The sequence below is a fragment of the Pongo pygmaeus genome, chromosome 20 (genome assembly GCF_028885625.2).
Source record: "Pongo pygmaeus isolate AG05252 chromosome 20, NHGRI_mPonPyg2-v2.0_pri, whole genome shotgun sequence".
Classification (NCBI taxonomy): Eukaryota; Metazoa; Chordata; class Mammalia; order Primates; family Hominidae; genus Pongo; species Pongo pygmaeus.
In genome coordinates, this window is record NC_072393.2 from 47,584,974 (window position 1) to 47,609,826 (window position 24,853).

At 45.2% G+C, this 24,853-nt stretch overlaps 1 protein-coding gene across 2 annotated transcripts; it reads left to right on the plus strand.

Moving 5' to 3' along the window:
- The first annotated feature begins 5,008 nt into the window (after positions 1 to 5,008).
- On the plus strand, positions 5,009 to 20,264 carry CEACAM6 (CEA cell adhesion molecule 6). 2 transcript variants are annotated; one of them, XM_054463378.2, is made up of 6 exons: positions 5,009 to 5,181; positions 6,066 to 6,425; positions 10,714 to 10,992; positions 11,434 to 11,688; positions 15,952 to 16,068; positions 19,725 to 20,264. In XM_054463378.2, the coding sequence occupies exons 1-5, from the start codon at positions 5,118 to 5,120 to the stop codon at positions 16,026 to 16,028; spliced, it is 1,035 nt and encodes a 344-aa protein (XP_054319353.1). In that variant the 5' UTR covers positions 5,009 to 5,117; the 3' UTR covers positions 16,029 to 16,068; positions 19,725 to 20,264. The 2 variants fall into 2 exon arrangements, with proteins under 2 accessions (XP_054319353.1, XP_054319352.1); XM_054463377.2 differs by having other exon boundaries at positions 5,027 to 5,181; positions 19,799 to 20,264.
- The last annotated feature ends 4,589 nt before the right edge of the window (positions 20,265 to 24,853 follow it).

Sequence of the window (24,853 nt, forward strand, 5' to 3'; positions counted from 1 at the left end):
TGTTCTGGGCAGGGGAGCTGCCTCTTGTCCTGGATCCTGCTCTGCTGCCATCTTATGTGGCTGCAGAATTGGAGGGAATTGTGAACAGAGAGAGGACAGGGCAACTTCCCTGGCAACAACACTACTATTGCCAATATTTTGCAAAGGATGGGAGCAGGAGCACAGACGGGAAACAGACCTTGTCAATGTCTCCTCCACCAACACATAACACCCACTTTGCTGCCAAATACTCAGATAGAGAAGGTCACTGAAAGGTACAAGAAAATTCAAATGAGAAAAAAGACTTGAGGAAGAAACCATGAGGCATTGGGGTGTGGGGAGGTAGGAAGGAGTATAGGAGCGAACTGGCATGGCTGCCAAGTTGTCAGTCACCTTCTTATGTTCTTAAGAATGCTGCATTTCTTTTGTTTGACCAGTTTCACTTCCCAGATTCCCATAAAGCACATGGTCTAATCTGTTACCTAACAGCAGGAAAGCATGATCTCACCTGTTCTTGCCCTCAAATAAGAACACTGCCCTGGGACTATACCACAGACCACCAGGCTGAGCCATCCCCAGAGGTCAGGAGCTTCCAACTGGGAACCTTTCATACATTCTTCAAGCAACATACAGCTCCACCGACAGTCACAATAAAAATTCTAATCTCTTCCCTCCTCCTGTTGCTGCCACCAGTGCTGATGTCCATGGTCTCTAGGAGCCCGAATCCACATAAATAAGACTGTCTATGAAGGGGAAAACGGGGGGAGGAAATGGAGCAAAACAGGCCACAGGTGCATCAAAATGTAGCCCTTTCAGCTGCAGGGATTGGGAGCAAGTAAGCCTTTCTCAGTGCCAGTTTCCTCATTTACTGAAAGGAGCAAACTGTACTTACATCTAGTGTTGTGAGGGTTAAATGAGATATTGTATGTGAAAGTGTCTGCAACTACAGCTGGCAGATATATACATATGTACATATTGGTTCAACAAATATTTGCTCCCATGCCTTCACCCCCAAGCCTTTTCCAGAAGAGTAATGCATTTCCCCAGGGTCAAACTTGGTGGCAGTAGTGGGAGGGTATTGAAGGCAACCATATATTCATAAAAGATAAGGAACCCTTTGCTTGTATTCTTTTTTTTTTTTAAGACAGGATCTTACGCTGTCGCCAAAGCTTGGAGTACAATGGTGCAATCATAGCTCATTACAGCTCAAACTCCTAGGCTCAAGCAGTCTTCCTGCCTCAGTCTTCCAAGTAAGTAGGGCTAAAAGTATGCACCACTCTGCCTGCCTAGTTTTTCCTTTTTTTTTTTTTTTTAGAGTCAAAGTCTCACTATGTTGCTCAGTCAGATCTCAAACTTTGCTTGTATTGTTTATATTCTTTAGAGTGCACCAAGCATGACATATTTTAATGCTATTCAATGGTAGCTAATAAACAGAAGAAAATCCTATCACCAGGTAGTGTCCATATTTGAAGCTTTAGCCACACCAAGCCCTGCTGCAACAGTGCACCATTTGGGTAGCAGACCTTTGGCTAAGACTTTCTAATCTGCTCCAGTTTTCACTACAACCAAAGTGGCCAAGCCCTTTGCAAAGAGATCATGCAGAAGACAGCTTAGCCCCATGTATATTTCCACTTGGGAGCACCATCTCCCCAAGGGCCACTTTGAGGTGAAACAGCTTTGTTACATACTCAGCATCAACTTGGTCCTAAAATCAGGAGATGTTCAGCCTTCTCCACTCCAATTTCCAATGTTCCTTGCTTTGTAGAGAGAGCACTCTGGAAGCGGCTGAGCCCCATAGCCCTGGGGCCTAAACACCATTCAGGAAGGGAAGGTTTTTCCATCACTGTGACAGACACCCAGGCTAGAGTCCTCAGCCTAGACTAAAAGCTCTAGCCCCAACCTCCGTTTCCAGTGCAACCCCCTCCACTCACAAAAAATTACTCTCTCTCCACCCAAACTAGACTGTTTGCCCTTCCCTGAACAGGGCTTGTGTTTTCCCACCAGTTCAACTTTGCTGATACACTCAACTCAAAAACCATCTTCCCACAGGCCAGACAAGTGCTCAGCTCCTCCCACACCCAGAAAATCGCTCTCCGTCCTGAGAGCTGGCTTAGCCCTACTGGACTCTCTCTTCTTGCACTTATCTGCTGCCTTATATTGAAGACCTTCCTGTGTCTCTCCCGCCTCCACCCACTGCCCTTCGAGGCTGCAGCCTCCTTGGCAGCACAGACTGGTGCACTGTTTCCATATCCCTCATGCTATCCAGCTCAGCACTCAGCAAACATTAGCTAACTGCACGAACGCGTCCTCAGGTTTCTAAATCAAACCAGGGCTTCAGAGCAGCTCTACTGACAACTGGGCTGACCGATTCCTTGTGGTGAGGGCTGTTCTGTGCATTGTGAGATGTTCAGCAGCATCCACATGCCGTCTCTCCACTACATGCCAATAGCAGCCTTCCCCCTCCCCCAAGCACCCTCTTCCTTCGTGAAAGCAAAAAATATTTCTAGATATTGCCAAATGTCTCCTTGAGGGAAACCACCCCCAGTCGACCACCATTGCTTTATACCGATAGTTCCCCACCTGGTCACACATTTACACTCATCTAGGCATTTACCCTCAGCCTGGAAGTCAGGGGGGCCTAGATCCAAATCCTGGTTCTGTCACTCCCTTTGCAACCCTGGACAAGTCGCTTCACTTTATTTAGCCTTTTTATCATCTTAAGATGAATAAATACCACTGTTCACACAGACTTGTTGTGAAGATTAGATGAACTGCAGTGTGACCTAGAAAGGGTTCAATAAATGGACTGAGTGGAATTTCTAAAGTCGCTCCTAAAGCACTAGGGTGAGGAACTGGGGAAGCTCGCTGCGCCGCCAGAGGGCACCATCACAAACCACCTCGGTGGGTGGCGCCGGGCTCGGGCTTTGTTTCCCAGTCAAGTAAAGTTTGTATTGCGGCCTGAGTCTGAGCTACTTAGTGGCTGGAAGAAATAATAGCTCCTCCATTCCCAAAATAAATCTCAAAATAAAATCTAATCTTATTTTATATCCCTTTTTTTTTTTTATGAGCTGGAGTCTTGCTCTGTTGCCCAGGCTAGAGTGCAGTGGTGCGATTTCGGCTCACTGCAACCTCCACCTCCTGGATTCAAGCTACTCTCCTGCCTCAGCCTCCCTAGTAGCTGGAACTATTGGTCCCTGCCACCACACCCAGCTAATTTTCATGTTTTGAATAGAGACGTGGTTTCGCCATGTTGGCCAGGCTGGTCTCGAACTCCTGACCTCAAGTGATCCGTCCATCTCGGCCTGCCAAAGCGCCAAAGCGTAAACCACTGCCCCCAGTGGCTGGCATTATTTATTATGTCGCTGATATTGTCCAAAATTTGGCCACTGGGAGCTCCTTCTAGTTGGTTTCTGTGACTTTTGACACAACCCCATCATTTTTCAAGCAGTTCCTTACTTCTGGCCCCATAAAATGTTTACTTCTGGCCCCACAAGGCTCCTCTTGTGCTTTCTTGCCCAGCCCTGGATCAGCTATTTCTCCGGGGACCCCTGGTTCCTTTCATGGGAAAATGATGTTTGCAGACCATGGGCACCCATATGCCCATTGCTAGTAGGTGACGGTGCTTCTATGCCCTCTAGTGGTCGGAGCTGGGAAATAACACACGCACACTAGTGTACTGTTACCCACATTTCACAAATTAGGTAAATGAGGCACAGAAAAGTTAGACAACTTGACCAACATCACAGAGAAAATAGCTAGTAGAACTGGAAAACAAAAATAATGACAGATGCACGAGTCCTAACAAGCGAAAGTAACTTCTTCACACATGCATGTTAGCAGAAAGCCACAAGCCCAATATTCCAGCATAGACACTCTCTTTGGAAAATAACCAGAATTCCACAGCAATAACCACAGTGATAACCATCATGTACTCAACACCCGCCTGGGCACTGGGCTCCCACAGCAGCTCACTTATTCCCAACAACTCTGCAAGGAGGATTTTACCATCCTCCTTTTACAAATCAGGGAATCAAGGATCATAGGAGCCAAGTGACTTGTCCAAGTCGACATAGTTAAGTGGCAGAGCCAGTAGCTGACCCCAAGCCTGTCTGGATATAAATTCTATGCTTGTGCCACTATATAAGCGTTTCCCAAAACTGATTTTAGGTGAAACATGAATAAACTTTGTTTAAGTTTAACTGTGTTTATTTTAATGCATGACAGGGAAAAAATTAAGCACACATCAAATCTCTGATTTCATGGACAATATTGCATAAGACAAAAATATTTTGTCTTCAGATCCTGGCCTCAAGCCTTCCTCTCACCTCAACCTCTTGAGTAGCTGAGATCACAGGTGTGAGCCACCTGCTAAGATAAGGATGTTTTGTAAACTAAATTTAATACAAAAAAAATGAAGTAAATAATAATAAAGGTGGTAAAGCTGTAGAGAAAATCATAAAGTTGGCCTAGAAACGTCTGGGGTCTGGATGACATAATACTACAGCACCATGCAGCTTCATTCTCAGTTACTCCCAGGAAATTAGAGTCACATAGCGCTGCAGAAAGAACAACTCAGAATCTTAGACCCGGGCTTTAGCCCTAGATGTGTCCACTCCTAGGACCCCAAACATCTCTGTGACTTCCTTGCTGGGAGTAAACCCAACCTTCCCAGACGTGTGAGAACACTAGGAACATCCTGCACACATAGACAGGTTTCTCTGTCACAGAGAAAATAACATCAGGTTTGAGGACCCCAGGGACTCTCTGTGTGGTGCTGACAGACCCAAGGCCCAGACACAGCAGAGGTCCATGCTGGGGAGGGCAGGTCGTCCTGTTATGGAACAGGGGTCCAAACAAGCTTGCTTCTCAGAGCGTCTTCTGGGGAACTGAATATAAACAGAAGGGGAAGAGGAGCAGGGACAAAAGAGACAGAAATGAGAGGGGAGGGGATAGAGGATTCCTGAACAGAGACCGCACCCATGACCCACGTGACCCTGGGAAATGCTCCTGCCCTGAGAGGAGGCTCAGCACAGAAGGAGGAAGGACAGCAGGGCCAACAGTCACAGCAGCCCTGACCAGAGCATTCCTGGAGCTCAAGCTCCTCTACACAGAGGAGGACAGAGAAGACAGCAGAGACCATGGGGTCCCCCTCAGCCCCTCCCTGCAAACTGCATGTCCCCTGGAAGGAGGTCCTGCTCACAGGTGAGGGGAGGACTCCCTGGGAGTGGATGGGAGGAGGGAGCACAGAGACTGGCTAGGGTCTCCTGGGGAGGACAAGGCTCTGAGAGGGGACAGAGGGCTTCTATTGAAGCCTGAGGAAACAGAACACCAGAGAGGGACAGGGGGTCACAACAGGAAAGTCAGACTAAACTGGGATTGATAAAAAGGGAGGAAAATCAATTGATCATGTTTTCCAAGTTAATCATCATTTGTCACTACAATTTGAAAAAAAAGAAAAATGATAGAAATCAGAACTGCATCAGGGTGACAGTCCAAATAAAAATATAACCAGGGCACTAAATGCTGCCCTTACTCACCAATCAGAAGTTGAAAAATAACCACCAGGTACACTCATTAACTCATCCACAAGTATTTGCAATCAATTTTAGTCAATGGCATACAACAAGCATCAGACAAGTCTCAGTCATCACAGAGCTCATGCTGTCATGAAGAGGAAAACACACACGCAAAGAGATATAGAATGTGAGGTCAGGTGTTGACAAGAGCCCTGGAAGGAACAGAGCAGGAAAATGTCAGAAAGAAAAGACCCAGGGTCTGTAGAGGGGGTGTCAAGGAAGGGATCTCCCAAGAATGCCCTGATGTGAGCAGGACCTGAGGCCAGTGGAGAGGGAGCCATGCAGACCCCAGGGGAAGAGCATTCCACACATGGAAATGCCAAGGTCAAAGGTGCTGAAGGAATGGGGGTGTCACACTGCTGACTTTGACTCAGTAGGACACACACACACACACACACACACATGCTCCAAGGTGGAGGGGTGAAGAGACCTGCTCAGGACCCAGGGCCCCATTTTTCTACCCTAACGCATAGGTCCCAATATTGACCGATGCTCTCTCCTCTCTCCTAGCCTCACTTCTAACCTTCTGGAACCCGCCCACCACTGCCCAACTCACTATTGAATCCACGCCGTTCAATGTCGCAGAGGGGAAGGAGGTACTTCTACTCGCCCACAATCTGTCCCAGAATCGTATTGGCTACATCTGGTACAAAGGGGAAAGAGTGGATGCCAACCGTCTAATTGTAGCATATAAAATAGAAACTCAACAAACTACCCCAGGGCCTGCATACAGTGGTCGAGAGACAATATACCCCAATGCATCCCTGCTGATCCAGAACGTCACCCAGAATGACACAGGATTCTACACCCTACAAGTCATAAAGTCAGATCTTGTGAATGAAGAAGCAACTGGACAGTTCCATGTATACCGTGAGTATTTCCCCATGACCTCTGGGTGTTGGGGGTTAGTTCTACTTCCCACATACAGGATTGTCAGGCGTGGGCTGTGCCTGTGGCCCTCTCTGCATTACATCCAGTATTAGGGTTTGGACATTTAGTGCAGGACACACACGGGGGAGACAAACTTCCACAGATCAGAATTCCTTTCCTGGATCCAGACCCTGCAGACACTCGCTGCAGAGGAAGGACAGTCTTATGGCGGGACTCAGCAGGGCGAGGTCAGTGTCAGACAAGCACCCCATAGTCTCCCCATGGACCTGACCCTGAGAAAGACCCTGGAGAACTGGGTCAGGGCCTGGCCTGAGGGGGGGCCCCTGAGATCCTCAGAGAGAAGCTCAACTCTTCCCAGAACTGAGCCCCTGTACAAAGCCCTGTCCCTGGTTCCTGATTCCAGGTGATCCTGGGGAGTCTGTGCCAGGGCTGTGTGGTGGCCTCTTGGGCAGGGCTGGCTGGGAGCAAGGATGTGAGCTATCCAAGGGCCATGACTCCTGGAGTTGGTCACCAGCCAGGGCCGAGCACCCAGAGCCTCATCTAGCTGAGGATAGGGCCTCCTCCTTCACTTGAGGCTCAGCATGGAAAGGACAGATGGAAAAAATTACTAGTGCATGAGCCCACTGCCCTGGGGGACACAGGTTACTCCCTGGGAAGTTCAGAGTCCCCAAGGGGAGGAACAGAGAAGAGATGATGCTCCCGGCAGCTCCATGTCCACCAGGGATCAGGCCCAGGGCCCTCTGTCTTGGAAGCAAATAATCACAGATGCTGTTCACTTGGGCAGCTCCTCTGTGGAGAGCTGAGATCAAGTAATTGTAAATATTTTGAGGTTAACTCACAAACAACCTCACAGCCAAACAGCACTTATCCTACTTATTGAAGGGAAATTGAGGGACAGGGAGACAGTCACTAACAAGGGTCAAACAGGCCATAGGTGGCAGATTAGAGACATATGAGGTCTGTCTGCAGCCAGAGCCCCCTCCTCTCCTCAACCGGGAGTGGATGGGGCTGTTTGCTGTTAGGCATCTGCAGACCTGAGACCAGTCATGGGTTCACTTCCTTTTGTCTTGTGCATCCGCAGCTCAGAAGTGGAGATTCTGGTCTGGAAAGTAAGAAGCAAACAGAGAATTAATCAGTTTTACTCTAGAACTAAATCACCTGCCTCAAATAACAGAGTCAGTGCTGGGATTGTCCAGGCCTCTCCCTTCGATCCACAGTCCCCTCACTGCACCTGAAATCCTGTTCCCGATGTGTTGGTGTCACTCCCATGGGAGGATAAGGGAGAGGACTTTGCTTTCTCTCCCCACTCACACTCTGCACCAGCACAGGCCCAAAGTGAGACACACGCTTGCTCAGGAGTTCTCTCATGAAAAAGGGAAGAAAGGAAGAAGGAATGAAAAAAGGATCCATAACCTTTTTAGAGACCAGCTCCTGGATGCAGAATCCTATGAGGTTCTGGCCACACCTGTTTCTTGTCCCTCAGGGGCTGACACCCATGTTCCATCCCTCTGAACCCCTGTCCCTAAACCTACCCCATCTCATGTGACTCTGGGGTTCCTTGGTCATTAGAGGGTTTTCAGGTCTCCCTGGTCCTGGTCTGGGGCAGCCAAGAGGCTCCTGGTCCCTGGGGTCTCTGAGGTCACTGTAGCCCCCACTGCTCACTGCCATGAGTATCTCTGGCTCTTTCTGCTCCTCTATGTCCCTCATTTTCCTCCCCTTTCATTCTAGCTGGGATGCCCTGCCCTGCACAGCTTCCTCCACCCTTAGGCCTTCCCCAGAAAACCACTCTAACAAGGCTGGCTGTGCTGTTCCCTTCCTGTTCACACTGTGTCCTGGCCCACCTCCCAGGCAACAGGGAAGGCACAGAAATCAGCCGGAGCAACCGCCCCTGCCAGGCTCCATCAAGAGCCAATGTCCCCAAGTCAACAGGAGAACGAGCTTCCACTGTGTCCCCATCCAGGGCTCTTTCCCCCAGTGAGGCCGACATGTGGAACAGGCCACAGGACAGGGACAAGCGACTCCTCCATACAGTCTCTACTGATTCACCAGGCAGTCAGAGGCAGGATGACAGGTCTGCTTTCCCCAAGGCCCAGAGGCTAATTTCACCCATTGATTTCCGTCCTCATCTTGGTGTGAGGCTTACATCCTCCAGTCATTCCCCAGGATCTTCCCCAGGTGCAGCTGGCCAGGCAGGTGCTGTCTGATGGGTTTGCTGCCCATTCCGCATACACTACTGTGTCCTCATGATGATGCCATTGTCATAAGGTGGGGTCCCTTGGACTGAGAAGTGCACCAGCCACTGGAGTCTCACATAGACTCTGCCCAGTTTAGATGAACTTAAACTCTCATTGTGTTTTCTGAGGTTAACAGGAGAGGAAGAAAGCATTTCACATGACTGTTTTGGGCTCCTTCCCTATTTGCCTAACTGCACAGGAATTAGGGGCAGGGAGCTCTTTCTAAATTTACTAACATAACACACTTTGCTTCTAATTTGGCATCGTTCCTTCCTTTATGTAACTGACGCATATCTAAGACTTCCTCTGCTACTGGTTCTATCCTCCTAAGAGGACTCATGTGCCTCTCTCTACTCAGGGAGTTGCTAATTTCAAACCAACTTCAGCATCTTCATTTGAGGACAATGTGATCCTGCCGGAATTCACAGCACACCTAAACCTTAGTATGTTATCAAGAAAAATACTACTTCCAGCCATTGATCTTCGATCTTTAGGCCATTAGTAACAATCTCCACTTATGGAAAAAATTAAGTGTTTCCCCCAAATTTCTTTTATTTTTTACTATATTCAGAACATAACATGAGGTCTAAACTCCTGACAAATTTTTCAAAACAAATTACAGCATTACAGGTCAAGCATCCCACATCCAATAATCCAAAATCTGAAATGCTCCCAAATCTAACACTTTTTGACCACTAAAGTGATGCTGAAAAGAAATGCTCACTGGAGCATTTTGGATTCTGGGTTTTCAGATTTAGGATGCTAAATGGGTAAGTCTACTGCAAATATTCAAAAATCCAAAAACAGTCAGAAATCCAAAACAGTTTTTGTCCTAAGCCTTATGCGTAAGTGATACTCAATCCGTATGAACTATAGGTACCAAGCTGTACAGGAAATCTCTAGAACCTCATCCTGTGTAACTGAAAACGCACACCCATTGACTAACTCTCCATTCTGCCTCTCCCAACCCCTGGCAACCATGGTTCTACTCTGATTCCATGAGTGTGACTACTCTAGGGACCTCATATAAGTGGAACCCTACAGTATCTGTCCTGTGAGTGACTTATTGCATTTAGCATAATGTCCAATGCGAGAAAATATTTGCAAAACTTCTTCTCAAATTTCTGTCTCATATCTGTCAAACACACATGGTCCTTGAGAGTCAGATTTGCAGCATTTCATGCACCCCCTTTCCACCACTCAGCCGTGCATTTGCAAACATCCACATGTATTTATGGAGAGAGCCACAGGGTCCTCACCCGCCCTCCGCAGGGGGAGAAGAAACATTAAAGGCCAAAGAAAAGGAATATGGTTCTGCTGTTAAATTCAGGCAGCTCCTGCCCATCCCCCTCACTGTCTTCTAGATCATTCTCTGAATTCTGCTCTATCTTTAGGGGTCACAGGCTCAAGTCAGTCATTATTAAACACCTGGGAAAAACTGCCCCACCTTGTGGTTCCACTGCCTGATGACTGAACTGACCTCCAGGCTTGCCCCTGGTGTCCCCTGTGTTATTTCTGCTGAAACATCCAATCTCAGGCCAGGCTGCACAGTATCCTTGGGGTTTAAGGACAATAAGAAGTCCCATCATCACCCATCTATAGAATGTCCTTAGAAAAGGAAGCCACACAGAAAATACAGCCAGGGGGGCAAAGTAGGACTAAAGCTTGAAAAGACCCAGCACCTGAATGTTTCAGGTGAGGACCCCAAGGGAAGCCAGGCAGGCAGCTGGTCAGGGAGAAACCAGGAGAAGCACAAGGGGCTGTGACCCTGGGTCCTGTGTCTGACCATGACCCAATGCTGCTGCTCAATTCACACTTGAGAAAGACTGTGCTTCTCCCACACCGAGCAGGTGGTCTCACACAATCTCAGCCCTCAAATCATCGTGCATCTGTTGTGTGACACATATACCTGCCAGGGGCTTTTAAGGACTCAAGGGGGCTGAGAGGTGAGAGATGCCAACTCTGATTGAAAGATGCCTGTGGAGGAATCAAAGGTGCCACACAGGGCAATCTTCTCTCTGCTTTCTGCACAGCGGAGCTGCCCAAGCCCTACATCACCATCAACAACTCCAACCCCGTGGAGGACAAGGATGTTGTAGCCTTCACCTGTGAACCTGAGGTTCAGAACACAACCTACCTGTGGTGGGTAAATGGTCAAAGCCTTCCGGTCAGTCCCAGGCTGCAGCTGTCCAATGGCAACATGACCCTCACTCTACTCAGCGTCAAAAGGAGTGATGCAGGATCCTATGAATGTGAAATACAGAACCCAGCGAGTGCCAACCGCAGTGACCCAGTCACCCTGAATGTCCTCTGTGAGTATCTTCTGTTCCTCTGTGGCCCAGGCTGCCAGCCCAAATCCACACAGCCAGAGGCCAGGCCTCTCAGTCCCTCTCAGGTCTAAGGACTCAGACCCTCACCCAGGCTGGCCATGACTTCCTGACCCGAGCAAACCTGGGCAGACCAGGCCTTGAGCAAGAATGGGAGGGGAGGGGCTGTCTCCTGTGCTACTTCTGCTCAAACACCCATTCCCATCATCACTCATCTCCAGGATGTCCTTAAGGCTCAGGGTTCACATTTTCTGATGGGAGAAACAGGTGAATGTCTCAGACTTTGGCTCAGGGGACATAGCGGGGGTTTGGTTGAGACTTCAGGGTTGTGACATGGCTCAGGGGGACACTGTGGCCCTTCCACAGACCAGGAACTTATGCTTCCCTCTGACAACATCACCTGTGGCTTTATTCTCTTTCCTCCAGATGGCCCAGATATTCCCACCATTTCCCCCTCAAAGGCCAATTACCGTCCAGGGGAAAATCTGAACCTCTCCTGCCACGCAGCCTCTAACCCACCTGCACAGTACTCTTGGTTTATCAATGGGACGTTCCAGCAATCCACACAAGAGCTCTTTATCCCCAACATCACTGTGAATAATAGCGGATCCTATATGTGCCAAGCCCATAACTCGGCCACTGGCCTCAACAGGACCACAGTCACGATGATCACAGTCTCTGGTAAGTGGATCCATGAAGCACTAGCATCGCATTTTCAGGTGGAGTCTGGCTCTCAGAGAAGAGCCAGGAAGAAATTTTCTTTCCCAACCTGTGTCCAAGGGGCACAAGCAAATCCCAAATTCTCCCCCCAAAACCCTCCCAATTCACCTCTGCAGACTCTTTTCCCCTTGTTTTTTTGTTTTTTGTTGTTTTTTGTTTTTTGATTTCTCATGTCTGACTTTGGGTCCATCCTGGAATGAGAGAAGGGGGCTCCCTCAGCACTGAGCCCTGTGTAGTGAAAGGGGATTCACAGAGAAAAAAGGAGGAAGGGTCCTCAGGGTCAAGTTGCTGCTTTCTGTCACCAGCAATTCCCTTTCTGTCACTTCTTTGTGTTCTTTTACCTACTCCGTAAGCTACAAGGGACAAGGAGGCTTTGAAATGAGCTCACACTTTTTCCTTAAATGAGAAAAGGAAGCCCCTTGGATGATGGAGGAGCAGCTCAGACTCTGCCCCCATCTCTGCTCCCAGCGCCCCCAGTGACTGACTGACCCTACCCTGAAGCCACCTAAGGTGGAACCAGGGCATATGGAGAAGGTGCCCAGGTGTCTGTCCTGAATCAGGCTAAATCAAGCTGCTAATCAACACAAAAGCCTCCCCTGGATCAGGCTGCAGGAAAATGGGAAGACATGGAGCCTCATGACAGACTGCTGAGCTGTGTCTTGGCTCTGAAGTCACTGGCTGTATAAGGCTGTGGGCACAGCACATGGGACACAGCACAGAGGATAGAAAGTGACGCACACTTGGAGACATAGGGAGATTCAGCCATGGGGACTCTGCATGGCAGGGAAGGGGCAGTGCCAAAAAGTGTGTATTTATAGAGAGGATAAGACTACCAGCCACTATATATGTAATATAGGACTCACCTTTTCAACCCTTCCACACGTGCAGGTCCGTAGTATTAAACATTCCTGTTGTTCTGCTACCATCACCACCATCCACACACAGAACTCTTTTCTTCCTCCCAAAATGAAACTCTGTTCCCATCAAACTCCTGGGCAGAGCTGCCCACCTGTGACCCACAGCCTGACCCCTAAACTCACCTCTAGACTTGCTTCTGGTCTCCCACTCAAACCCCCATCCCCATCATCACCCATCTCCAGGATGTCCTTAAATAGCAAAGCCTCAGAAAAAACACACCTTGGCTGGGTGGTGTGGGACTGTGCAGCTGAAAGAAACAGCACCTGCATGTTCCAGGTGAGTACCCTAAAAGACCAGGCACTCAGCCAGTCAGGGAAGAAACAGGAGAGGTGCCAGAGGCTGTGGCTGTCAGTCCTGTATCTGCCCAAGACTCAATGCTTCTGCCCTATTCACATTTGAGAAAGTCTGTGCTTCTCCCACACAAAGCAGGTAGCCTCATGATCTCTGAGCCCTCAGATCGTCGTGCATCCATCTTCTGACACACACACCTGCCCTGGGGCTCTTAAGGACTCGGGTGGACTGAGGAGTGGGACATGCCAACTCTGATTGAACGATGTCTGCAGAGGAATCAAAGGTGCCACACAGGGCAATCTTCTCTCTGTTATCTGCACAGCGGAGCTGCCCAAGCCCTCCGTCACCAGCAACAACTCCAACCCTGTAGAGTTTTCTACATATAAGTTTAAGTTATCTGTGAACAGAGATAATTTTACTTCTTTCCGATTTGGATGTTTGTTTGTTTGTTTGTTGCCTAATTTCTCCAGCTAGGACTTTAAATATTATCTTGAAGAGAAGTGGTGAAAGCAGGCATCCTTGTCTTTTTCCTGGTCTTACAGGGAAAGCTTTCAGTCTTTCTCCATTGAGTATCCCTCTGTTATGTTGAGGTGGTTTCCTTCCATTCACAGAGTGTTTTTATTTATAAAAGAATGTTGAATTTTGTCAAATGCTTTTATTGGCTAAATCTTATTATAATTATAGGTCTATTCAGATTTTTTTGTGTGTTCCAGGAATTTGTCCATTTCATCTAGGTTATCCAATTTGTTGGCTTACAATTATTTACCACACTCTTTTAATCTTTATTATTTCTGTAGAATTGGTAGCAATGTCATCAATTTTTTTGAGAGTAGGTCTCACTCTGTAACCCAACCCAAGCTGGAGTGCAGTGGTTTGATCATAGCTTACTTGCAGGCTCAACCCCCTGGGCTCAAGTGATCCTCCTACCTCAGCCTCCTGAGTAGCTGGGACTACAGGCATGTGCCATCATGCCTGGCTAGTTAAAAAAAAAAAAAATTGTAGAGACTGTGTCGCCCTATGTTGCATAGACTGGTCATGACCTTCTGACCTCAAGCAATCCTCTTCCTTTGACCTACCAGGGTGCTGGAATTAAAGGTGTGAGCCACCATGCCCCCATTTTCATTTCTGTTTTTAGTAATTTGAATCTTCTCTTTTTTTTTCTTTGCTGTATTTTTTTTATTTTATTATTATTATACTTTAAGTTTTAGGGTGCACGTACACAATGTGCAGGTTAGTTACATATGTATACATGTGCATGCTAGTGTGCTGCACCCATTAACTCGTCATTTAGCATTAGGTATATCTCCTAATGCTATCCCTCCCCCTCCCCCCACCCACCCCACAACAGTCCCCAGAGTGTGATGTTCCTCTTCCTGTGTCCATGTGTTCTCATTGTTCAATTCCCACCTATGAGTGAGAATATGCGGTGTTTGGTTTTTTGTTCTTGCGATAGTTTACTGAAAATGATGATTTCCAATTAGTAAATGATTGTCAATTTTGTCGATCTGTTTTGAAGAACCAACTTTTGGTTTCATTGACTCCCTTTATTGTTTTTCTAGCCTCTGTTTTATTTATTTCAGTTATAATTCTTATTGTTTCCTTCCTTCACTATCTTTGGGTTGATTTTGTTCTTTTTCTATATCTTGAATTTGTAAAGTTAGGTTGTTGATTTGAGGTCTCTCTTTAATGTAAGTATTTACCATTATCAATTTCTTGTACAAGATTCTTAACTTCTCTGAGCCTTCAATTCTTCAACTGAAAATTGCAATAATTCTCTTCACTAAGAAATGGGTGGAAAAAATGAAAATTGAAATAACAGTGCCTGTTTCATAGTATTGTTTTGAAGATTTAATGTAACATTTGATTAAGCCTTCAGCAAAATGCCACACACAAAGAAAAGCTTCATAAATATTAGCTATTGTTATTACTACTGTTACCATTAACCTTGAAGTCAGGTAGTCCTAGAGTCAAATTCTAAATCCACTTGTCACTAACCATACGACTTTGGATAAGTTTTCTCATCACTCTAAGCCTCTGTCTTTTCATCTGTAAAATGGAAATAATCTCTACCCAAGAGAGTTATTGTATAAATCAAATAAGATACAGGTAAAGTATTTAGCACAGGGCCTGGTACCTAGGATGTGTCCCTCAACAGTAGCTAACATAGCATTAACCATCACCCTGAGTTGACTGGTGAGGGCTAAGCACCAAATGGAAACCCACTAGGACATGGTTATTGGCTAAACATGGGAAAGAGGAAAAACAGTGCAAAGAATCAAGCCTGGTATGTTAGCTTTCATCCGCTGAGATGCAGCCAAGATGGGATTAGAGGTACAAGATAATTCACTGGGTAAAACAGCCACGAGGGAAAGTGGAGCAGCAGTGACAGGAGAGCCTAAGAGAGCCCTCAGACCACGATGCAGATCTGATTCCTGAGAAGGAGAAAGTGAAGGAGAGAAGTTTTAGATAGTGCAGTTCTGAGTTTCCCCAAGACCGATGGGGAGTCTCTGAACCCCTCATCCATGAGAGTGAAGCAGGGTCTCACAGCCTGGGCTTGCTTTCTTTCCTCTGGTGGTAGCTCATGAGAAGTGAGTTCTCTGTGCAAAGAACACGGTAAATTCAGAATGCACTAGCCTGGGCCTTCTGTCAATCAAGTCCCTGCCATAGAGATCCAACAGGCTCTTATTCATGGCTGCCACAACTGAGACACTGAGAAAAAGATGCAACCATAAAAATATAGAAAGTTCTAATGACATGCAAAAATAGCAATCAGACTTTCTCAAATTTTCAAAGCCTTCAAAAATGTCTGAGTGCAGAAAGAACAGGATGAAACTGACAGAAGACTGATCAACAACCTAGAAATGTGGTAAGAGAGAAAAAAAATTGCAACTTTCCCACAAAACTAGTGTATTCCTTGAAGGAACAAGTCAAGACTACTTCATGTTGACAGCTAGTTCTTGGGGACCCCACTGTAGAATAACATCACCTTCATTCCTTCTCTTTTCTTCCCACAAGGAAGTGCTCCTGTCCTCTCAGCTGCGGCCACTGTCGGCATCATGATTGGAGTGCTGGCCAGAGTGGCTCTGATATAGCAGCCTTGGTGTATTTTCGTTATTTCAGGAAGACTGGCAGGTATGATGGCCTTTCTCTTGTCATGTTTCCTGCAGGGCTGATCACCATGCTTGGGAGAGGGAAAAAACTTCTTCACTTATATCTGGGACTGGATCTCCTCCTTCTACCCCTAAACTCCTGCTTCTCAGCACTAATTCCTGCAGGTCTCTTTTTTCCTGGTCTTCATGCTCCCTGTACCCCACTGTCTCCTAGATATAATTATCCCCAGCCTCTGCTCATTTGTTTCCTAGAGTCAATACATTGTCAAAGCCTCTTCGCCCTTTTTCAACATCTCTCACTTGTGTCAGTCTCTCCATTCCCATAAACCTCAATAATTGTTCAACATCCTGCTTGACCCCTTGTTGTAAGGTTGGAATCTTTCCTGCATATGACTGCCTCATTACGTTCCTAAAATCTAGTTCACTCACCTACTTAAGGAGCCAAAGGGGGCCAGGCACAGTGGCTTACGACTGTAATCCCAGCCCTTTGGGAGGCCGAGGCGGGCGGATCATGAGGTCAGGAGATCGAGACCATCCTGGCTAACACGGTGAAACCCCGTCTCTACTAAAACTACAAAAAATTATCCGGGCATGGTAGCGGGTGCCTGTAGTCCCAGCTACTCGGGAGGCTGAGGCAGGAGAATGGGATGAATCCGGGAGGCAGAGCTTGCAGTGAGCCGAGATCGTGCCACTGCACCCCAGCCTGGGCGACAGTGGGAGACTCCGTCTCAAAAAAAAAAGAAGCCAAAGGAACCTGCTCTGGCCTACTAGATAAGTTCAAATTTCTTCTCTTTACTAATTCTTCTTACTTCCTTTACCTCTACTTCCCAGTATAATTCCTCCATCTTAATTAGAATCTGACTCTCTACACATCCCTGCCCCTTTACCCTGGATGCACATAGAATTCTTAGTTTCCATGTTACACCTAAAAACAGAGTGATCTCCCCTCCACCACCTGCCCTGTGGACTTACACCCTTCATCCCAAGCAACCTCTTATTTCATGGAGAACAAAGACTGTGTAGTATTAATATGTGAACTTTGGACACGTCCTGCATGTGGCTGAGAACCTTTTCCTGACGATCAATTCATGTGTTCATAACAGATACAGAAATGAAGAAGGCAAGGTCCCTACCCCCAGGGAACATAAAGCCCAAGACAGGAGATAAGACCTGAAAAATAATCGTGATACCAAAATAGAAAGCAGCCAATGCCACAAAAATTTAGATAAATCTGATGGAAAATATAGCTACACATTGGAATCACTCAGAAACATTTTTAAAAATGGATGCTCAAGCCCCAACCATAAATTCTGATCTACTGGTCTGGAGTGGGACCCAGGCATTGGTAATTTTTAAGCCTCTCCAGATGCTACTAATGTGTAGCCATGATGGAGGATCCCTGTTCTAATAGGTAGGACTTGGGGCTAAACCCATGGTTTTTAGCTAGGAGGATTAGAATTACCTCTGGAGCTTTTTCAACATACATGGGCCTATACTTTGTTGGCCTAATTCATTAATGGGCTCCACCAAGAACGCAGTAATCTAATTGAGAAACAGAAACTAAACAGGAAAGCTGCCTTATTTGATATGTTACATTATATGGGAAACACTGTCAAATGATAAGTGATGTTAAACCTTCTCTAAGTTACATTTATGGGTATGTTATTGATGTGAGTGTTCCAAAAATTATAAGAGATTCCCAGAAATCTAACAGGTTTTAAGCCATAATGTCATATGCCACAGAAGTAATTAAATGTCTATGGGAGATGCATTCTTATAATGAACTCTCATCAGATATTTAACCATACTCATTTTCAATCTTTGTCATTCACAACAATTGTTTTTCGTTTTGTTTTGTTTGGTGGGGGGGTTGTTTTTGTTTTTGTTTCGAGATGGAGTTTCACTCGTTGCCCAGGCCGAAGTGCAATGGCGTGATTTCGGCTCACCGCAACCTCTGCCTCGTGGGTTCAAGCGATTCTCCTGCCTCAGCCTCCCGAGTAGCTGGGATTACAGGCATGCACCACCATGCCCGGCTAATTTTGTATTTTTAGTAGAGATGGGGTTTCTCCATGGTGATAAGGCTGGTCTTGAACTCCTGACTTCAGGTGATCCGCCCGCCTCAGCCTCCCAAAGTGCTGGGATTACAGGCATGACCCACCGCGCCCAGCCCCCGACAATTGTTTTGATTCTTCCTTAAAGCATTTGCAATCAGCTACCATCCAAAATTGCTTCTTCATTGAGGATATTTACAGAAAATACTCCGACATGTACTCTTGAATACAAGTTTCTGATAACATTAAAATCATACCATTAGACTATTTAAGAATTTCCAAAATTTTAACAAACTGATAGCTTCATGAAACTGCCAACCAAGAGCAAGCAGAGAAAATAATTCATTTCATGGGACTAAAAGATAATAATGAAAATAATATTTTTATGATTTTTTATTTGAAATTTTGTGGATTCTTTGTTTTGTTTCCCAGATTTCAGGAAACATTTTTTTTTTAAGCTATCTAGAGCTTCAACAATTTGGTAAAGTAGACTTTTGCAAACAAAAATTGAAACATCTATATTTTCTCCCTACCTGACTGCTCCAGAATTCGGATATTATTCATGAACATTTATATGTTTATAATAATATTGTTATTCGCACAAAAAATAGTTATTAATATTAATTGTTTTTAAATAATTATTATTGATAAATAATTATTTAATGATCATTATTTAATAATTGATTAATATTTAATAACTTAATAATTATTTAATGACTAATTGTAATTGTTGATTAATATCAATATTATATAATAAATATAATAGTATAGTTATTTGCTCAATAAAAATCTGCTCCTTTTATAACAGGATACATTTGAAAACACTGGTTATATTACCCAGGCTTTGATTGGGATGTTATATTTGGGAATATGCACAGATGAACCCATAGGCACTGCTGGCAAAGTCTGAAGTCAGCCTTGGTTTGGCTTCCTCATGTCAAGAGGTTTCTAAAAGTTTAATCTGAGATTCCTTATAAAAACTTCCTGTAAAACAAACTTAAAAAGAATCCAGGCTGGACATGGTAGCTCACGTCTGTAATCCCAGCACTTTGGGAGGCCGAGCTGGGTGAATCATGAGATCAGGAGTTCAAGACCAGCCTGGCCAACATGGCAAAACCTTGTCTCTGCTAAAAATACAAAAAAAAAAAAAAAAAAAAAAAGCTAGGCTTGGTGGCAGGTGCCTGTAATCCCGGTTACTCAGGAGGCTGAGGCAGGAGAATCACTTAAACCTGGGAGGTGGAGGCTGCAGTGAGCTGCATTCCAGCCTGGGAGTGCATACATAGGCCTATACTATTCATGTGGATACATAGGCCTATACATAGGCCTATACTCCTATTCAAGGAGAATTGCTTGAACCTGGGAGGCAGAGGTTGCAGTGAGCTGCACTCCAACCTGGGCAACAGGGCGAGACTCTGTCTCAAAAGAAAAAAAAAAAGACTATGTGATCAACTGCTACTCTTGTTGCACTTATATAGAGAATGAGTTTTCCAAATAAGTTTGGAAAACAAATATGTCTTACTGGGATTATCTCTGGTAGAAATAGAGATGCCTATGAAGAGAAAAATTATGGTGAAAAAAACTATAGTACACCTGTTATGACATCACAGCTCTGCTTATTGTTTTTTAGTTTTCATTATCCACCTGTAGATTGGACCAGACCCTGAATTCTTCTAGCTCCTCCAATCCCATTTTATCCCACAGAACCACTAAAAACAAGGTCTACTTTGTTCCTGAAGCCCTGTATGCTGGAGATGGACAACTCAATGAAAATCTAAAGGGAAAACCCTCATGCCTGAGGTGTGTGCCACTCAGAGACTTCACCTAACTAGAGACAGTCAAACTGCAAACCATGGTGAGAAATTGACGACTTCACACTACGGACAGCTTTTCCCAAGATGTCAAAACAAGACTCCTTATCATGATAAGGCTCTTACCCCCATTTAATTTGTCCTTGCTTATGCCTGCCTCTTTCACTTGGCAGGATAATGCTCTCATTAGTATTTCACAAGAAGTAGCTTCAGAGGGTAACTTAACAGTGTCAGATCTATCTTGTCAATCCCAACGTTTTACATAATATAAGAGATCCTTTAGTCCACCCAATGGCTGACATTAGCAGCATCTTTAACACAACTATGTGTTCAAATGTACAGTGGTCCTTTTCAGAGTTGGACTTCTAGACTCACCTGTTCTCACTCCCTGTTTTAATTTAACCCAGCCATGCAATGCCAAATAATAGAATTTCTCCCTACCAGCTGAACTGGGAGGAGTCTGTGCAGTTTCTGACACTTCTTGTTGAACATGGCTAAATACAACGGGTATCACTGAGACTAAGTTGTAGAAATTAACAAATGTGCTGCTTGGTTAAATGGCTACACTCATCTGGCTCATTCTTTATTCTATTTTAGTTGGTTTGCATCTTGCCTAAGGTGCATAGTCCAACTCTTGGTATTACCCTCCTAATAGTCATACTAGTAGTCATACTCCCTGGTGTAGTGTATTCTCTAAAAGCTTTAAATGTTTGCATGCAGCCAGCCATCAAATAGTGAATGGTCTCTCTTTGGCTGGAATTACAAAACTCAAAGAAACGTGTCATCAGGAGAACATCATAACCTATGAAGGATAAAAGCCCCAAATGGTGGTAACTGATAATAGCACTAATGCTTTAAGATTTGGTCACACTCTCACCTAGGTGAGTGCATAGAGCCAGTGGTGCTAAGTGCTACAACTGAAATGTTAAGGAAGCAGATAGATCCAATTAAAAAAAAAATTAAAACCAATTTAAAAAAAAAAGAACACAGGAGATTCCAGTCTACTTGAGTTAGCATAATACGGAAGTCCCCTCTACTTTAACTTTTACAAAAAAGTGACCTGAAGTCATCTGATGTTAACCAATGTATTTATTTCTGTGGTTCTGTTTCCTTGTTCTGATTTGACAAAATCCACTGTTCTTGTATTGTATTGCCCAGGGGGAGCTATCACTGTACTTATAGAGTGGAGCTGCTTTAATTCATAAATCACAAATAAAAGCCAATTAGATCTATAACTAAATTTGTTGTAATTCTGTCTCTTGATGTGGGTTCACAGCCAGCGATGGCCAGTGGAGTCTCTCTGGCTTCATCATTCTCACCCCGACCCTCCTGCCTTCCTCTTTCACTTACAAGGGGCCTTCTGATTACACTGAGCTTGCCCAGATTACCCAGAATAACCTCCCATCTCAAGATCCTTAACTTTATCTTATTTGCAAAGTCTTTTTGCCAAATAATGTAACATGCACATGTTCCAGGGATTAGGATGTGGACATTTTTAGGAGGTCATTATTCTGCCTAACACAAGTAACTTTCATAAACATCACCCACAACAAAAATTTGCTTTGCCTTCCTTCTGTGTCTCACTTTTCTGAATCACAGGCCAGAGCACAAACTTCAAGGTGAAACACATCAGCTCTGCTATGAACTGCCTGGATGATCCTGGACCACTCACTTCACCTCCCACAGTCTCCTCTCATTTGCAGCACAAGGATGACACTTACTGCATCAGAAAATGACAGTGCAAGAGTAAATTAAGGTACTAGACACAGAGCCTGGTACCTGATGAGCCCTCGGTAAACACTCCTTTCAGTCTCTTCCTTTCAACATCCCGTTTCTTTCACCCTCACCCATCTGCCCTTTCATCTTCTTTCTCTTCAGCAACTTACACAGTCTACCCTACCAGTTAGCAAAGAAGCCAACTACCCATTCTCTCATGATTCTACTGGAATGTTCTTGTGATAGAGTCTGCTATCTACTCAAGAAAGCCCACATTATTTATATGGAGAGGTCTGTTTAAAACAAGAGGTCCTTTTTATGTCCACATAAAATGTGTACATATGGCCAAGTGCAATGGCTCACGCCTGTAATCTCAGCACTTTGGGAGGCCAAGGCGGGCAGATCACCTGAGGTCAGGAGTTCGAGAACAGCCTGGTGGTCAACATAGTAAAACCCCATCTCTACTGAAAATACAAAAATTAGCCTGGCGTGGTGGCGGGTGCCTGTAATCCCAGCTACTCGGGAGGCTGAGACAGGAGAATTGCTTGAGCCCGGGAGGCAGAGGTTGCAGTGAGCCAAGATCGTGCCACTGCACTCCAGCCTGGGCAACAAAGAGCGAAATCCTGTCTTGAAAGAAAAAAAAAATTTATACATACGTCCCTTTAACTTACACATACCCGTCCCAATTCTGCCCTGTTAATTTATATGTGCACTTCCTTATTCATTCTTCTTTAGTCTTTCTCTTTATACCTTATAACCTAGGATAACACAGAGACAAAACTAATGACCTAGGCCACAAGAGGGGATTTTTTTTTTTGCAAGATGAATGCTTTCCATTAAAAAAAAATCCGTGCTTTTTTTTTTTTTTTTTTTGGCAAAAGGAATGCTAATTTGCAAGGCACCCCGAAGCCTGTTTTTAGACTTGGCTTTTGGAAAAACCATTTGAGCCTACAACACATTCTTAGACGCTCCCCAACCAGGAGACGATAATTACCACAGAAGCCACATTCACTCCGCGTATTCCTGCTGTTGGATAAATGTATTTTCACAGAATGTTGAGCATGAGTTACTTCTCCCCAGTCCTTCCACTCCTGGAAGTTAAACTTCCTCCTTAACCATCTTCATCTCCAGGTGGCCTGCCAGGACTCTGGCTGGAAAATACCTCCCACGCTAGACGGCCAAGGTGGCACCTTTGCCTATTCCCATAATTACAATAGCTCACACTGATGCAGCACTCACTATGCACCAGGCACTATCCTAAGAGCTTTCCAGCTAGCTACAGTCCTCACAAAACATCCTGAGTGCCACCATCCCCATTTTTACAGATTTTTAAAACTGAGGCAGAGAAGTGAAGTAGTGTACCCATTGTTACCCAACCCATAATTTAACCTCATTCCCCTCCCCATCTGGGCAGAGGACACCCTAAGATTTCCAAGGTCTCCTGAATGACATCCACCTTCCAGAATGATTTTTGCCCCCTCTACTCTCAGGATTTGACAAACAGCCAGCATTTCATTTTCTGTCTCAAGACCCTTCACTTATGCACCTGTTCCCTAACGCCACACTCATAACTGCTCAGACCTGCATAAAACCTGGCTTTTATGAAGTTCAGTTTGTTTTGGAAGAAAACAGGGCCAGGTTCCCAGTCATATAAAAAGTCATTTTTACTCAGTTGTCAACTACTTGCACAGCCATTCCCTGGCCACAAATGAGGTACATTAGGGACAGAAAGTGTAATGAGAAGGAAATAGGAGGAGGGTGACTTCCTGGAATGGTCCCAAAGAGGAGATTTCAAATCCAGAAGCAGTCATAAAACACACCCAGAGTATGGCCTTTGAATAATGACAGCCCCACCTGTCTCTTTCCATGCCCGGTAGCCTCTATCTTCCTTCTCAGCCTGCCCCTCCTGCCCTTGCTTTCTTAGATCAATACTAACCACCTGGGAGCTGGGGCCAGACCAGAGCACATAGCACTGAGTGGTCAGGGTGGAGGAGCTGAAAAGAGAGAAGAGTGTTTAACTTATGGGCGTCTGACTCACCTAGGTACACATCACCTGGGCAGAAAGTGGATTCATGAAGACCTGTGCGGGACTTATGGTAATTAATCAAAATGAGTGACTGAGGCAAGGGTCTGAATCAATTGAGATCTATTAAGCCAGAGCTTGAGGGCACGCCCTGGGAAAACATGAGTCCTAGAAAACCTCTGTGGCTTGCATTCTCTCTGAAGTGGTTTTCAAGAGACCAGGTTTTCTTTTTCTTTTTTTTTTTTTTTTGAGATGGAGTCTCACTCTGTCTCTTAGGCTAGAGTGCAGTGGCGTGATCTCAGCTCACTGCAAGCTCCAACTCCCAGGTTCAAGCAATTCTCCTGCCTCAGCCTCCCAAGTAGCTGGGATTACAGGCATGTGCCACAACACCTGGCTGATTTTTGTATTTTTAGTAGAGACAGGGTTTCACCATGTTGCTCAGGCTGGTCTCGAACTCCTCACCTCAAGTGATCCACCCACCTTGGCCTCCCAAAGTGCTGGGATTACAAGCATGAGCTACTGCACCCAGCCGAGGCCAGGTGTTTATACATTTCCTTAAAGCGGGGAAAGCAGATAGGAAGAGGTCGGGTAGGCAGAAGAATGATTAATCTTGCCTTTGTTCTGTACCTGGAAAGATAAGCATTATCAGTCTGAAATATAACAGGCTTTATTCTTAGGAACTAGACTTAGATTGCCAAACTAAAGTTACAATCGACATGTTCTTGTTTTATGGGAGACCAAAGCCAAGTTACAGGAACAAAGGGAAAGTAATCCTGGAACCCTATTCAAGCTACACAGCTGCCTCTTCAACTAAAGCAATTCTTTAGGCAATCATCACTCTAACCCTTTCAGTTATATGTTGGCTCACTTGCAATATGTGGTAATATGTGGAGCAGACTATAGGCTGGTTTTTTTTTGTTCTTTTTTTTTTTTTAGAGTCTCTGAAGCAGCTTCAAATTCCAGTGGCAGATTCCTCTGGATTGTAGTTTGAATCAGGTGTACAACTGAGCCTTTTCAGTAGTCCATACATCAGCAGGCATGAAGGTTGTTGATCTATAATGCTGTGTTTTCTCTAGAAGTTTACTTAAATTGTCTAGCTTCAGGTTGCAGGGCTTTAGGAAAAAGCACCGTTTTAATTTTTAATGATTCCAAGTCAGAAAAACGGAAGAAAAATTTGAAAATGTTAGTTTTGATACACAAAAATGTACC

Coding starts and splice junctions, on each gene's coding strand:
- CEACAM6 (XM_054463378.2), top strand. CDS start 5,118: ATGGGGTCCCCCTCAGCCCCTCCCTGCAAACTGCATGTCCCCTGGAAG. Junction 5,182..6,065: donor GAAGGAGGTCCTGCTCACAG/GTGAGGGGAGGA, acceptor CCTCTCTCCTAG/CCTCACTTCTAACCTTCTGG. Junction 6,426..10,713: donor TGGACAGTTCCATGTATACC/GTGAGTATTTCC, acceptor CTTTCTGCACAG/CGGAGCTGCCCAAGCCCTAC.